Below are 16,800 nucleotides of genomic sequence, written 5' to 3' on the forward strand. Positions count from 1 at the left end.
ATCTGTGCTTTCTTGGTTTTGGCACCACTGTTGTGGAGTGGACTTTTGGAAGAGTTAAGGAGAAAAACCTTCATGGCTCACCTATCAAATGAGGTTTGAGAGTCAGGGTTATTTAGTAGGATGTTTCAATAGTGGTTTTGGAAGGTAGATGCAAAATAGAGGGGATGGGGGTCTTTTGTTTTTTAGGACAGATTAAGCAGCATGTTTTGGTATTGGGATTTTTTTATTTGTGTTGTTGCTGTTGTGGATATCAGATATCTGTTGTGAAGCCACCTTGAGCTGGATGGAGCAAGCATATTACTCCCATTCTACAGTTATTCCACTGGCTGCCCATAGTGTCAAGGGGCATTGCCATTATTATTACTGTTTCATGTTTCTGTGAATCTTTGTAACTGCACTGGTATAGGCTTCCCAACCCTCCCGCCCTGGCGGGGGACCCCAGGATTTCCACCCTCTTCCCCCGCTCCTCCAAAATACGGAAGCGGGGGGAGGGGGTGGAAACGGCGCCGGGGAGCAAGGCCAGCCGCCGCATCCCGGAGCCGGCGAGGCCGCCGCGCCGCTGCTGCCCCCTCCCCTCCCACCGCAGCTGCTCCTCCGAGATGAGCCCAGGCTGAGCCCATCTCAGAAGAGCAGCCAAGAGGCGGCAGCAGCGCAGGGGAGGGCGAGGCAGGCCAGGAGCATGGCGAGCCGCGAATCCGGGCCCTTCTAGGACCCGGACTCGCGGCTCGCCACGCCCCCGGCCCGCCTCCATCCCCCCTCCGCTTCCACCCCAGAGGTGGAGCGGGCGATGCGGCAGCGGCTTGAGTGACTGAATGGTCCAGGAAACGGTGGAGAGGGGGTATGCTCGACTGGGAAGGGGCCGCTTAACTCCCCCTTCTCCCAATTGCCACCACCTTCTTTGCCGCTCATGTTGGCTGCGCTTCTAATCCGGGAGGCGACAGCTCTGCCCCTCAGCGAACTCTGGGAGCGCCACACGCAGCCGCCGCCAAACGCCGCAAACTCCCCCACCCCCAAGAAATCCTGCCAATGCTCGCGCAGCTCCACTTCGGTCACCTCGCCTTCCAAGGCTGTTAATTTCCCCACAGTGTATCCAAAATTCCTGACAGCGGAATGTATGTTTGTGAGACCGAATCGGCTGTGCCTTTCTCATCTGCTTTGGTCATTGCAGGGAAGGGTACTATCCGTGAGGCCGGCACAAGTTACAGTGTTTTTGCGGGCAGGGGAAAGCACGGACACTCGAAATAGGCATTCGTCGGCGAACTATATCCTTTGTGCTCTACTGCCACTGCAAGACCTCTGATAAAGCAAGGCGATATGGGAAATGTAGTTTTTGTTTGTGAATGTAGGGGAGCTGCTGTCTGAGAGACTGAAAAAAATGAACTGTTCAGAATAAAAAAAAGTAAAATACCAAATCAAATCAGAGGCCCATTTTTTCTCATGGTTTGTTTCCTGAGAACTATTGTCACCTTGAACTTGCAAATTTAGACCTCCAGGGCTCGGCCCAATTCTAGTGCCCTCAGAAAGTTTCCGGCATGTCAAGATCATAGCTGGGTTTACTCTACAGTTGCCTCCTCTGGTTTGGGGAAATTCCTGGAAATGGGGAAGGGGAACCAGAGGAGGGCAAGTTTGGGGGAAGGAGCTCAGAGGGGTATAATGCCACAGAGTACATCTCCAAAACCATTATTTACTCCAGGTGAACTAATCTGTATTGTTAGATTCTGGTGTGTGGTCATGGTGGTCAGGAGCAACAGAACAAAGTCTGAGTCCAGTGGCACCTTTCAGACCAACAAAGTTTAATTTTGGGTATAAGCTTTTGTATGCAGGCACGCTGTTGAATACTGGGTTTGATGCATGAGGAGGCTCTTGCGTAGTGATTAAAGCTCTTTATTAGTGATTCAGCATGTCTACAAAGTGACTACAAAACTACTGCTAAGCACTCAAAGCATGCAGCGATATATACAGTTGGGGCAGGGTGAATCCAGCACCCAAGAAGCAGAAAACACCCTGTGATCGTACCATTTTTAGATCCTTTATTTAGCTCCCTTTATTAGGGAGGGATGGTGGCTCAGTGGTGGAGCATCTGTTTGGTAAGCAGAAGGTCCCAGGTTCAATCCCCGGCATCTCCAACTGAAAAGGGTCCAGGCAAGTAGGCATGAAAAACCTCAGCTTGAGACCCTGGAGAGTCGCTGCCAGTCTGAGTAGACAGTACTGACTAGGGTTCTGAGGAATGTTAATGTGTCTGAATTATTTGTGCAATAAACAGGGCTGGCACCTTTAAGACAAAAAAAACCTTTAATTCTAAGTATAAGCTTTTGCAAGACTTTTTTTGGGGGGGTAGAAAAAGCTCAGCAGGAACTTATTTGCATATTAGGCCACACCTCAATGCCAAGCCAGCCAGAACTGCATTCCTGTGCATTCCTGCTCAAAAGCCCTGAAATTTCATGTGCAGGCACACTTCAGGTAAAGCTTATATCCAGAATTAAACTTTGTTGGTCTTAAAGGTGCCCCCTGGGCTCAAACTTCATTCTGTTGCTTCAGGCCTGAGCCCATCTCGGAGGAGCAGCCACGGCGAGCAGAGAAGAGGCGTCAGCTGCGCAGCGGCGTCGCCCACTCCGAGACAGGGTGGCTCGCCGTTTCCCCCCCTCCCCCCTAGCTCCACCCTAGTGTCTCCTGGCTCTACCCCCAAAGTCTCCTGGCTCCACCCCCAAAGTCCCCAGATATTTCTGGGGATGGACTTGGGAACCCTAACTGGTAATGTTTGGGGGAGTTGTATTCTGTTTTGCCTCACTTGCTTTGCTTCAGTGATCCATGCAACTGTCACCTCGAGGTTGGACTACTGTAATGCCCTCTACATGGGGCTGCTCCTGTACCGAACTCGGAAACTGCAGCTGTTGCAGAATGCAGCAGCCAGGCTGTTAGTGGGACTACCTCAGTGGGAGCACGTGCAGCCTAGGTTGCGGGAGCTGAATTGGCTGCCAGTTGTGTTCCGAGTTCGTTACAAGGTGCTGGTTATTACCTTTAAAGCCCTATATGGCCGAGGACCTGTCTACCTTAGGGACTGCCTCTCTCCATCCCCCAGAGAGCACTGAGATCTAGCTCCCAAAATCTTTTAAAAATCCCTGGACCAAGGGAGGCCAAATTGAAAACAACCCGGGAGCAGGCCTTCTCAGTAACGGCTCCTCATTGGTGGAACCAACTACCAGCGGAGGTTCGAGCCCTGCGGGACTATAATCAGTTCCACAGGGCCTGCAAAACTAGCCTTTTTCAAATGGCCTACAAGATTGAATCCTGAAATGACACCTAGCCATCTGATATACATCTAATATGTTCGCACTGTAGCACCTTAACTGTAATGGTTTTAAATAATTATTTATTTAATGTATTTTAATGTATTTTACCGTATAATGTATTAAATGTAATCATGGTACTTCCATGTCTGTGAGCCGCCCTGAGCCTGCTTCGGCGGGGAGGGCGGGATATAAATAAAAATAATAATAATAATAATAATAATAATAATAATAATAATAATAATAATAATAATAATAATAATAATAATAATAATAATTATTATTATTATTATTATTATTATTATTATTATTATTATTATTCTGTCTGTACCTTACAAAGTAATCACTCTGCCCTGACGGAGAGGCCTGCGTCTGGTTTTTAAGGATGTGCTATCTCCTCTTCAGAGACTGTCTTGGCACCTGCTATATTAAATGGGAGGCTAGGCAAGGAATGCTCATCCTTACTTTACGTGGACTTTTTGCTATGAATTCTGGCAGGCTCATAATGGCCAGGGAGAGGGTATATAGGGCCAGATCTGACACAGACAGTCTTACTGCTGTAAAGTGCCTATCAATAAAACGAACCTTTTCTGCACATAAACAGGGCCTGGTTATTGAGGACTGCTCAGGAGTTGACACGTAGTTATCAAGCTCAATTAAATGTTTTGGCTATTACATATGAAGACCTTCATGGCCTTAGACCCTCATATTTGCAAGACTGCCTCTCCCCTTATGCACAACCACAACAGCTTTGCTCATCTGAGCAAAGTTTTCTGCAGGTGCCAACCTGCAAATGGGCAAAATCAACAACTACCCATTTATGTGCCTTCTCTGGTGTGGCCCCCACTTTATGGAATGGCCTGATTGAGGAAGACAGGAAGTTTCCCACTCTCCTGGCTTTCCACAAATTATGCAAACTGAATTATTCAAGAGAGCTTTTATATACAGGCAACAGAATTGCACAGAACTAAATGATTCACAAAGTTACTTATATAAATTATTAGGGACTGTGGTCTATACTACCAATGTGGCCGGGTCTGCAGTTTGATGAGCAAATGCAGTCCTGCTGTGGAAAAAGTGTTCTTTACACAAGTCAAGGGCAATCATTGGAAAAACAAAGCTGCAATTTTCATTTACTCTTCTGATTGGGCTGTTCAATGTAACAATATCTTACCAGCAATAGTGTCTGCAAAACAGGGAGGGCTGATGAATAATGCTCTGCTTCTTGGAGAGGGGGGAATTCCATTTACTAACTGCACTTTACAGCTGGTTTGTATGTTACTTCCTCAAACATGCTAAATTTTGATGCTGCTGGAACAATAGACAAATAGCACTTATAACATCAATTGACCCTGAGATGATACTTCAGATCTGACAGATATTCCCAGTTGGAGCTTCCGGCTCAGTGGGGTGTATGTGTGTGACCATATCCAGTCCATTTTATAATGAATTCCCATTCCAGCTGTCCAAGCTAGTGAAAGTAGAGTCTGAATTCTGAGAACCAGTTTTGTGAGAAGGAAAAAAGATTGGGAAGGAAGAAGGAAGCTAATGTCAGTAGAAGACCAGGTCTCAGCTGCATGTGGTGCTGTGAGTTCCATAACTGGAGCTCCCAGTATTTTTGTTTCACTAAAGATCAGATACATGGGGACCCAGTTCAGGAGGGACTGTTGTTAACCCCATTGGGGAAACATACAGGTGCACATATCAGTACACGCACCATTTCCTGAAAGAAGGCAAATATTGAAATGGTGACTCTCCAGGGCTGTTTTATTTCAGAAAAATGGTGTGGTGGAGGAAAGGGGATCCCTCCCCCCTCAAACTATGGTCTCACTCTGAATCAAGTACTCACACCCTGCTTTTAGAGAAGTAAACACACTGGGAGCCACGTTCACCAACCTCACAATGGCATGTGTTCTTTGAACCTTGAGTTTGCTATTATTTCACTGAATAGAAGATTGAAACATTCAGGGAAAAACCTCTTTCCCACTAAGTCATGGCAAATATCACATAAAAGGCTAACCATTCACTCTCCCTTGTTGCCTTTCAGAACAATGATTCCTGTCACTGAATTCCGCCAGTTCTCAGAGCAGCAGCCAGCCTTCCGTGTGCTGAAGCCGTGGTGGGATGTATTTACAGATTATCTCTCTGTTGCCATGCTGATGATTGGAGTGTTTGGCTGCACATTACAGGTAAATAAACAGTGTATTGTTAATACAGCTGGGGAATGTGTTGGATGCCTAGTGTAATATTTCTGGACATAATATATCCAAAAAAGAAATTTTCCCTCATCAACAATTACATTGTAGATGTAAAAGCAAGGGGAAAGTATAGGTGTAAAAGCAAAGATAAGAAGATGGTACATAAATTTTTTTCAGTCAGACCTCATTTAATCACAGCTGATTTCAGAATCAGTATACAAAGGTGTTACTGAACATTTTGGTGGTGTAAAGTTTTAACACATCTAAGACCAGCATTAAAAGGTAAAGGTAGTCCCCTGTGCAAGCACTGGGTTGTTACCAACCCATGGGGTGACATCCCATCAGGATGTTTTCACGGCAGACCTTTTACAGGGTTTGCCATTGCCTACTCCAGTCATCTACGCTTTACCCCCAGCAAGCCGGCTAGTCATTTTACTGACCTCAGAAGGATGGAAGGCTGAGTCAAACTTGAGCCAGCTACCTGAACCCAGCTTCTGCTGGGATGGAACTCAGGTTGTGAGCAGAATGGACTGCAATACTGCAGTTTACCACTCTGCGCCATGGGCTCGTCAATCTAGATTTAGTGTCCTAAAATACTGAACTGGGTCTCAGCAAGTTCAAAAATATACTTGTTACCATACATCTTTTTAAGAAACTTATCTAACACTTACAATGGAGCCAGCCCTGGATTAACCATTAAGGAAAATAAGCAGGTGCTTAGGGCACCAAGGGAAGGGGGGTCCACGGAGTTTCCCCCCCTAGCTATCATGCCGCTACCTCTTTCACTGTCACACTTGACTTTAGTCAATTGTTTTGTAATTCTCCTTATCTACTGTGTTAAATTTTAATCTGCATTGTTAAAAAGTGTTTTCTTTGCATGGTGAATGACTAAAGTTTAAAAGTTTGGTTTGAAAGTGTAGTCAAATATTGCATTTGTTTCTGTCTCATGGCATGAGAGTTTTGTTTTTGTTAGTGTCAATACAGCTGGCTGGGTCTGGCTAGTGTTTAAATCATCAGCTGATTTGTGTAATGGACCCTTAAGATCTTTATTTTATTATTTATTTTACTGGGGTTTTTCACATTAGGTAAGTTTTAGCGAACAAGATGTAAAATCATGCATCTGCAGTAAGTCATTGATTTGCAAAAGATCAAAGATTACTGTAAGTGTAACGAGCTTAAGACTTAAAACTTAAGATAAAAGATGATCGTATGTCATGATGTTTGACCTTGAAGATGTAATATGTTTCTCAGTTGTTCCTTCTGTTATGGCTATTCATAAGAAATGATAGGCAGTGGAACCACTAGCACCAAGAAGGGGAGGTGGGCAGAGACGCAAGTATCCAGGCCTGTGCTTGTCCAAGGATCTGTAAAAAATTACTATAAAAATATATTAGGTGACATTAACATTAATAGTCACAAATTGCACAGCTGAGCATTCGTTTTCTCAGCTGAAGCATATTAAAAATCCCAGCAGAAGAACTGTGTGACAAGAAAGGCTGAATGCCTTGTCTCTGCTAAGTATAGAAGCAGATTTGTTAGACCAGATTAGTTTTAAAGACTTGATCAAAGACTTTGCAATTTAAAAAATCAGGATAAAACTGTTTAAAGTATACAGTTACGAGTAGGCAACAATAAGCATTATTTTGCAATGTTTGATTCCTGTGTGTTGAAATGTTATATATCTTCAAGGTTAGAAAGCAATGGAATAAAAGATGTTTTGTTTTGTACAAATAATTATATTTCTCCATTGGAATATCTTTTTTTAAAAAAAACTGTCCACCAACATTGATTTCTGTAGAAAGATTTTCGAAATTGAAAAGTATGCTTTCAAGATCATGTAATTTCAGTAGAGATAATATCAGATCACATTTTGCTTTATAATCTTTGGGAGGGTAGCTAAAATAGTTTTAAATAATTTTTGTTTGCATTTTTTCTCTTATAACAGTTTTATTTAAAAATGCATTTAAAGTGTTGAAAATCTGCATTTTTTCTGTTGCCCTAGTTGTAAGTATATAATTTGCTTATATTGCTTACTGCTATTCAGTATTAAATATATTAAAATTTTTAGAAGTTTAATATAGGTGTGAGGTCTGGTTTGGGAGATGGCTTGGAAGAAAAGTGAATTTTCAGTCTCTTATTTCACCTTCAGCACTTATTGAGTCTTACTGTCTTGTCAGTTAAGCAATGGAAGGGCTGAGGGGAACCATTGCTGTGCTGTGTTTAGGGCATCAGTTGGCCTTAATCTGACCCTGAATAGAACCAATATGAATCTAAAAGGTTGGGAGAATGACAATTATAGTTTAATCCAAGTGGGCGGCCGTGTTGGTCGGAAGTAGTTGAACAAAGCAGGAGTCAAGTTGCACCTTTAAGACCAACCAAGTTTTATTCGGAACGTAAGCTTTCGTGTGCTCTCTTAGTACACTTCATCAGATGAGGGGATCAGGTATTGTGGGCTGAAATACAAGCAGTTTGTTGATTAAGTATGCAGACTGATCACATGGTAAAGCAGTGTGGCTTAGTCATTTGGTCCGGACAGCCATAAAAGCTAATAAAGTCCTCTGCCAACTGGTGTATCTATAAATCTAGGTGAAAGTTTGCTGCACATGTTTCAGCCACAGAAGTCCTCTTCAGCAGTTTGTAAGGATTAATAATCCTTTCCAGAAACAGGTAAAATGGATCAAGTTTTTCCAGATTCATCCTCTTGTCTAGGTTCATCCATACTAGTAGATTCATTTACTTTGGATGAAAGAGGCAAAAACATTTTTTTGCATATATTTTGGGTGGGAAATAAAATGTGAGCTCCAGAACTGGTTCTTATTAAAGCATCATTTATGTGAAGTTAGACAGCTACTAGTGTGGCTGAGGGGGACCTCCATGTTCTGAGGCAGTAATATTGCTGATGTCAGTTCCTGAGGGAGGGAACAACATGGGGAGCTCTGTGGCATCTATGACCTTGCACTGGGCTTCCAAGGTCATCTGGTTAGCCCATTCTGAAACAGGATACTGGGATTAGATTGGTCTGATCTTAAATTTTTCAGCAAATAGCTTTTTGGAATTTCTTATCAGTACCTTTAGGTGACAGTTATAAAACAGAACTTTCTTAATAGAACACTTTTTTATACCTGTGGTAACTAGGGTTGCCAATCCCCAGGTAGGGAATTACAAAGCACACAGCTTACCGAGAATACCAGCTTCCGTCTCCAATTAACCAAAATCAACAATATCAGAAAGCATAAACATATATTCACTCATAGACAACCATACAGTTAGTCCTTAGTAAAAAAGGAGGAACGTATACACCAAGAGTCCGTTCTAATTTTTGTAGCCAATTGCTCAGTTCATTCCTTGAAATCCTGGTGCAGTAATAAAGATGATCAAAGTCTATTGATGGATGCAGCCAATAATCCAAATTCGAGAAGACAAGGTCGTACTGGAACCCTTGTTTTGCCTGAGCTTCTTCAAGCTGCAAATAATCCTAAATACATAATAAGATCATATAAAATACAATCCATATGCACATAAGCCAACATATTTAATTTTATACAACCCTAAAAGTAAGATAAACCTTTTAGCCATTTCTTCATACCCTGGTCAAAAAATGCCAATTTGTTCTTGTATCAGAGGCACTTGGAAGGTGCTAGAGTGAACCATTACTTGTGGCTTATATGCAACAGGTATAACAAGTTTACAGCGTTCCTTAAAGATACAGTATCACCAGCTACGGTAACGTCCAAACCAAAACTTCCAGAACAGCCAAAATCCAACTATATACATCCGTCTACAATTATAAAAAACATGCCAGGTCCCAGTCATTATTTAGTCCATGGGGAGTTAAAGTCCTCAATTTAAAAATCATTCGCATTTCCTGTTGATGTAACCATCTGCCGCTATCTACCTTCCCCTGCAGCCGTGTAGGGAACTTGAGAAGTACACAAAAACGTAAAGAATCCGGTTCAGCACTTTACTCAATTCAGACTTGAACTGGATTCTTTACGGGAGGGAAATGTCTGCTGGGCACTTCATTATTCCCTATGGAGAATGATTTCCATAGGGTATAATGGAGAATTGATCTGCGGGTATCCAGAGGGCTCTGTTTTGTTGAGGTAGAGGCACCAAATTTGCAGCACAGCATCCAATGCTTCTCCTCAAAATACCCTCCAATTTTCAAAAGGATTGGACTAGGGGGGTCCACCAGTTTGGAGGCCCTCCCTCCCGCCTCAGGGTCATCAGAAAGTGGGGGGGGGAAATGTCTGCTGAGCTCTCCATTATTCCCTATGGAGACTCATTCCCGTAGGATATAATGGAGATTTGATCCTTGGGTATCTGGGCCTCTGGGAGGCTGGTTTTTTTAAGGTAGAGACACCACATTTTCAGCATAGGATCCAGCGCCTCTCCCCAAAATACCCGCCAAGTTTCAAAAGGATTGGATCAGGGGGTCCAATTCTATGAGCCCCCAAAGAAGGTGCCCCAGTCCCTCAATATTTCCAATGGAGTGAAGGCATTTAAAAGGAGTGTGGTCCCTTTAAATGTGATGGCCAGAACGCCCTTTGGAGTTCAATCATGCTTGTCACACCTTTGCTCCTAGCTCCACCCCCAAAGTCTCCTGGCTCCACCCCCAGAGTCCCCAGATATTTCTTGAATTGGACTTGGCAACTCTAGTGGTAACCAACCTTTTAGCTAGTGTACCACAACTCAAAAGAATGCCTTGAGGTGCTTCCACATGAAGACGGTTCCCAATTTGCTCTCATCATTGAAGTAAATGCAAAGTTATTCATAGTGGCAATGGAGCCACTAAAGAAAACATCAATCTCTGGTAGACATGGTTCATGTTACTGTACCTGTGTATTACTTACTGTCTCTTGCTTGTGTACATGCAAAAACACCTAAGTAGTAAGTCTGTCAGCCTTTTTTGCTGACTGTGATACGTGGGGGAAGAAGGATAATTATGTATTAAGGATTCATTATCGCATAAACCACTGGTTTCTGTCCGGGAAAACAGGGAGGCTGAAAAATAAGAGACATAATAATACAGATGTTACTGAACTGATCCTATCCCCCCAAACATATATAAGCTGCATTAAGAGAAAGGATAGGATCGCTCAGTCGTTCCCATAATTGGAAGTTAGCAGTGACAGCAAGGGTGAAACTCTTGACTATATAAGCCTATATGCCTTGCCATTGGCCCATTGCTTGTACTTCTATCCAGGACTCACTGCTCAAATTTCTGCCTGTATAATATGTGCATTTCTGTCTCACCCCAGTCAATGCCTACACTGTTGATAATTGCATCCACATTCTTTGCTATTTATAAGGTGTGTTTGAAATTAAATTTGTGGAGGGAATGGTGGGAGTGAATATTGGCATGGATTTAGGACAAAACAGAGAAACAATCTCATGCTAGAGGCCAGAGTGGAAACTTAGGGAGATTTATGTCTGTCTTCTACCTTGCTACGTGTTTCTTATACTGGAGACTGGCAGAATATCCCAGGTGCCCTGGATTCTGTACCACCAGGGTAGCTTTTGAGAGAAGGGATCTGCTAGCCTGATTACTGCTGTGCTTCTGCGTCTCCACTGCTGATGGCAAAAGGTGGTAGTTACCAGGCTTGGTCCGAACACAGGATCCCAAGTTCCATTGGCCCTGTAAAACTGTTGATTCTGGTCACTCAGTATGAGCAACATCACTCCAGCCCAGCAAGTCACTCTCAGAGAGCCCATGCAGTGGTGCTTCCAAACAAGGGATTTTTGTGTGTGTGGTGGTTGTGTACCCAGTGTGACTGTTGGTCCATTCATGTTTCTAATAGAGATTCCACAACACAGACTATTATGGTTTTTCCTTGTTTTCTACTGTGGTTTCCTTTTCACACAAGGTGTAGATTGCAGCTGCTTTCTGGTGCTGTCATCATGCTGTCATGATCTCTACCCCCTTTAAAAAAATTGGTGCATGTGTACTGCTACTTTAAAATAGCACACTATTACAGGTTTGTTTGTTTTGAAATTGGACACATGCACAGTGTTGTTCCAGAATAGTGCAATTCTAGAGGCAAGAGTAACCTGCCATACAGAAGCCTGGCATATGCAGGCCCCCTCCAGGACTACTTTCTTTCTATTCCAGTCTCCAGGCTACTGTCCCTCCCTCTCTTCAACAGAAAGTATCCAGACCTATGGAAAACATCAGCCCTGATAACACTATGTTGGGAAAAATCAATTTATTTTCTGGTTTAAAAGCAAATTGAGTTTTTTGCAGAAAAATTCAGGTAGTGCATGATTCATGCACAAGTGGAAAATGGTGTCATGAGAAAACAAAACAAAGCAAAAAGCACACAATTCAGGTTGCTGAAACAGGGAAGAATCTCCATGCGGAAACACCCCAGGCTGGGCTGATTGATTGCCTTGCCTGCCTGTTTCCTGGCTCTGTTACCAGCTTGCCTCCAGACCATCCGTTCTGTCAGTTCTGTGTCTCTCTGGTGGTTCAGAAGGCTTAACAAATTGTGCAGGAGGGCAGGCATACCACCATATCCTTGATATCTATTACATATTAAACTTACTGTGTGGTTAGGTTGAAAATTGTCTAGTTGAGGGCTATAACACTATCAACTTTTTTATTTTTATTTCACTGAAGTAAGCACTACTGGAATGCACAAATGAGTGAAACTCTAAGAAATGACATGTGAAAATCAAATATTTGCATTCCTTCAAGCTGTATTTTTATACATACACGCTGTTGTTAGAAAGACTATTTCCCATCAAAGTGAATCAGGGGTGCTCTGTGGGCATAAATCTGGGATCACTCCAAACAGGCAAGTAGCTAAGATCCTTGCATCTTATGAAGTGTCACTGGTAATTGTAATGGTACTAAATATTTAATTCAGAGGACTGAATGCTGCAGGGTATTTGGTTCCTGGTAGACACATGAGAGATTAAAGCATTCTGGTAGTCTCAAACACTTTGTAATTGTATGCATGCTGCTTAGAAACAACAAAGAACAATATGTACAAGCGATTGTTGTTCTAGGTTTCTCTTACAAAGGAATTTCAAAGGGAGATTAGAAAGAGACTGCTGAATTGCAAATGATAATGTAAGAGAAACCTAAAGCAGCTTCTCACCCACACAATGATAAAATACTTTATAGTAACATGGACTCAATGTGGGCTCTGGTACCGGCCTGCAACAAACCAAGATGCCAACTTTGCTCTCATATACAAATTTGCAACACCATCATAGGACCCAACAACATCAGCGATACAATCTCAGTTACATCCTCTAATATGATTCGTGCCATCAACAGTGCCCTTCCTCTACATTGGCCAAACAAGTCAGTTCCTACAACAAAGAATAAGTGAGCGTAAGTCTAACATTAGAAACCTCAATATTAAAAAAAACAGAACAGGAACATTTTAATCTTCCAAAACATTCAGTTGCTGACCTAAGAGTAGCAGTTCTCTTGCAAAGGAATTTCAAAGGGAGATTAGAGAGATTACTGAATTGCAACTGATAATGAAGTTCAAGACAATGCATCCTTCTGGACTAAATTGAGAACTAGGTTTCTTGTCTCATTACCAGTGCTGATTTCTCCATACTTACAACTTTTCTGCAGCCTGCTATTGTCATTTGCCTGCTAATTGTCATTTGGCATCTGGAATCACTCCAGTCTCCAAGATATAAGGACAGATGGACTCACATTCTAGTTCTATCTGAAAAAGTGAGCTGTGACTCTGCCACAGATTTCGTTAGTCTTTAAGGTGCTACTGAACTCTTGCTGTTTTCTACTGCTACAGACAGATCAACATGGCTACCCATCTTGATCTATAAGCAGGCCAGGGTACTGTTTTTTTTCTCTTCCTTTTCCTATCTCTGTTCCATATCTGAAGCCCAAGTCATGATTTGCCAGTGAATGCATAGTGACATTATTCTTCCAGGAAGTGAGGTCACTGTACATGTGCCCCTTCTTTTCCACAGGATATGGGGAAATACATCTATGCTGTTCATGTTCAACTTCCATCTCTTGCTCCGGGTGCTAATACAGTAATCTAGGGGGAAATGCTATAATCTGAGCTGTTGGGATTGAACAGTTTATACCTACATTTCTTTTAAAAAATAAATAATGCAGTAAAGATTGCCATTCCTATGGGTTCATTTGTTGGTTGCAGTGCCATTCTAGAAACATGTTGGTTGCCACATTAAATAGTTGTACATTTGTTAATTCCAAAGCTATTGGGATTTCTCCAGTATTAGGCACATTGAATCCTTTTCTCTGTAGTACTCATTATTTACACACTACATATTATAACAAGAATGTTTGTTTGTTTCAGGTTATGCAGGACAAGATTATATGCCTTCCAAAAAGAGTACAGCCTTCACAGAACTACTCTAATCTTCCCAATGTGTCAAATTTAGTCTCCAATGCAACCCCATCTCTTCCATCCAAGCCGTCCACTCCTCCTGCCACTGTTGAAATGAAGGGACTAAAGACTGACTTAGACCTGCAACAGTATAGCTTCATAAACCAAATGTGTTATGAACGTGCCCTCCACTGGTATGCAAAGTACTTCCCCTACCTTGTCCTTATACACACTTTGATCTTCATGCTGTGTAGCAACTTCTGGTTCAAATTCCCTGGGTCGAGCTCAAAAATTGAACATTTTATCTCCATTCTAGGGAAGTGCTTTGATTCTCCTTGGACAACAAGGGCTTTATCTGAGGTGTCTGGTGAAGACTCGGAGGAGAAGGATAACAGGAAGAACAACATTAGCAGGTCAAACACTATTCAGCCTAGCACAGAAGGAACTTTGGTCAAAACTCAGTCTTTGAGATCTATACCTGAAAAATTCATTGTGGATAAGGGAACACCAGGAGCCCTTGATAAAAAAGAGGGAGAACAGGCCAAAGCACTGTTTGAGAAGGTGAAGAAGTTCCGACTGCATGTTGAGGAAGGTGATCTGCTGTATGCTATGTATGTTCGCCAAACAGTGCTGAAAGTTATTAAATTTCTCATCATTATTGCATATAACAGTGCACTTGTTTCAGAAGTTCAGTTTACAGTGGATTGCAATGTTGACATACAGGACATGACAGGATATAAGAATTTTTCATGCAATCATACTATGGCCCATCTGTTTTCTAAACTTTCCTTCTGCTATCTCTGCTTTGTGAGTATCTATGGATTCACGTGCCTTTACACTTTGTACTGGTTGTTCTACCGCTCACTTAAAGAATATTCTTTTGAGTATGTCCGTCAAGAGACTGGGATTGATGATATTCCAGATGTCAAAAATGACTTTGCTTTTATGCTCCACTTGATAGACCAATATGATCCACTGTATTCCAAAAGATTTGCTGTCTTTCTCTCAGAGGTCAGTGAGAACAAACTGAAACAGCTGAATCTAAATAATGAGTGGACTGCAGATAAATTAAGACAGAGGCTGCAGATGAATGCCCATAACCGTTTGGAGCTGCAGCTGTTTATGCTGTCTGGCCTTCCGGATACAGTTTTTGAAATTGCAGAGCTGCAGTCATTGAAACTTGAAATCATTAACAATGTCATGATACCAGCCGCTATTGCACAACTGGATAATCTCCAGGAGCTCTCATTGTATCAGTGCTCTGCAAAGATTCACAGTGCCGCTCTAATATTTTTGAAAGAAAACCTGAAAGTTCTGAATGTCAAATTTGATGACTTTAGAGAGTTACCACCATGGATGTATGGACTGAGAAATTTGGAAGAGCTGTATTTAATTGGTTCTTTGTGTCATGACATTTCTAAAAACATCACCTTGGAGTCTTTTCGAGAACTTAAGAGCCTTAAAGTTCTGTACATTAAAAGCAACCTGTCCAAAGTCCCACAGTCAGTAGTTGACGTTTCGAGTCACCTTCTAAAAATGTGTCTTCACAATGATGGCACTAAACTAGTGATGCTCAACAACTTAAAGAAAATGGTCAACTTGACTGAATTAGAATTAGTGCACTGTGACTTGGAGCGCATCCCCCATGCCATTTTCAGCCTTATCAGCCTCCAAGAACTGGACTTAAAGGAAAACAATCTCAAATCAATAGAGGAGATACTTAGCTTTCAACACCTTAGAAAACTTACAGTCCTCAAGCTATGGCACAACAGTATAACCTATATTCCAGAACACATAAAGAAACTTACAAGCCTGGAGCGGCTTTATTTTAGTCACAACAAGATAGAGGTTCTCCCATCCCACCTTTTTCTCTGCAACAAAATTAGATACTTAGACTTGTCTTATAACGACATCCGATTTATCCCCCCTGAAATAGGAGTCCTGCAAAGTTTACAGTATTTTTCTATCTCTTGCAACAAAGTGGAGAGTGTGCCAGACGAGCTGTACTTTTGCAAAAAACTCAAGACACTGAAGATTGGGAAAAACAACCTGTCCATTCTGTCACCCAAAATTGGAAACCTGGTATTTCTGTCTAACTTAGATATTAAAGGCAACCATCTGGAATTCCTCCCACCCGAACTCAGTGAATGCAAAGCTCTGAAAAAGAGTGGTCTAGTGGTTGAAGACACCTTGTTTGAAACGTTGCCTTTGGATGTTCGGGAGCAGATGAAGGTGGAGTAACCTTCCTGCAATTTTACAGAAACATGTCTCTACCAAATGCCTTGTACATAATCAGCTACTCTGCTGGGGTGGGTCCTTTCAAATCAAACGTTTCTGTATAGACACTTTTGGACTACGAAGTGTATATAGAATATATATTTTATATATAAATTTTCCATTTCTCCCTGTATTGTAAATTTGTTTTTACAGTGGGCTTTTTTTTTTTTTGGCCCCAATATTGTAGAAGTCTGATTTTATTTTGTACTGGTGAAATTGCTTATGTCTTCCTTTTTTTAAAAAAAAGAAAAGAAATGTAGGCTAGTTCAAATAGGGACAATGTGTTTTAAGATTACACCACAGGTAACACATGCAAAATAGATGAATGTACGGTTGCTATAGCAATTCTATATATTTCATCCTTTAAGGTGGTAGGAGCCAGTGCCCTCTCTGTCTTGTTTTTATCCATTAGAATTGCAGGTCATTGTAGTCTTGGTAGGTCAGAATGCCTTGTTCTTCGAACTTGGCAGTCCAGGAAGACAGTCCCTCTTATATAAGAGCTACTTCCTGATTTCTGGTTATGGACTGAGAAAGAGCCTTCTGTGCTCCTAGAGCTTTTACTCTTTCTGGTGGCAATAGAAGCTTTGTTCTCTTGAAGATGCTAATTTCTTTTTAAAAAAATATTAAAATCATGCTTTCAGCTGGGATTCAGCTTGCTGTAGTGAAGCCATGTCTGTGAGTCACTGCCTCTGCTTTTGG

At 42.0% G+C, this 16,800-nt stretch overlaps 1 protein-coding gene across 1 annotated transcript; it reads left to right on the forward strand.

Annotated features, from left to right (window-relative positions):
- Positions 1–5,338: 5,338 nt before the first annotated feature.
- Positions 5,339–16,230, forward strand: LRRC8C (leucine rich repeat containing 8 VRAC subunit C). The gene is made up of 2 exons (XM_060232158.1): positions 5,339–5,476; positions 13,795–16,230. The coding sequence occupies exons 1-2, from the start codon at positions 5,339–5,341 to the stop codon at positions 16,063–16,065; spliced, it is 2,409 nt and encodes an 802-aa protein (XP_060088141.1). The 3' UTR covers positions 16,066–16,230.
- Positions 16,231–16,800: the final 570 nt, after the last annotated feature.

The sequence above is a fragment of the Heteronotia binoei genome, chromosome 2 (genome assembly GCF_032191835.1).
Source record: "Heteronotia binoei isolate CCM8104 ecotype False Entrance Well chromosome 2, APGP_CSIRO_Hbin_v1, whole genome shotgun sequence".
NCBI classification, from domain to species: Eukaryota; Metazoa; Chordata; class Lepidosauria; order Squamata; family Gekkonidae; genus Heteronotia; species Heteronotia binoei.

What these genes read in the sequence shown, in the direction of transcription:
- LRRC8C (XM_060232158.1), top strand. Translation starts at nt 5,339, where the DNA reads ATGATTCCTGTCACTGAATTCCGCCAGTTCTCAGAGCAGCAGCCAGCC. An exon ending in TGTTTGGCTGCACATTACAG is followed by an intron (nt 5,477 to 13,794) that starts GTAAATAAACAG and finishes TGTTTGTTTCAG; the next exon opens with GTTATGCAGGACAAGATTAT.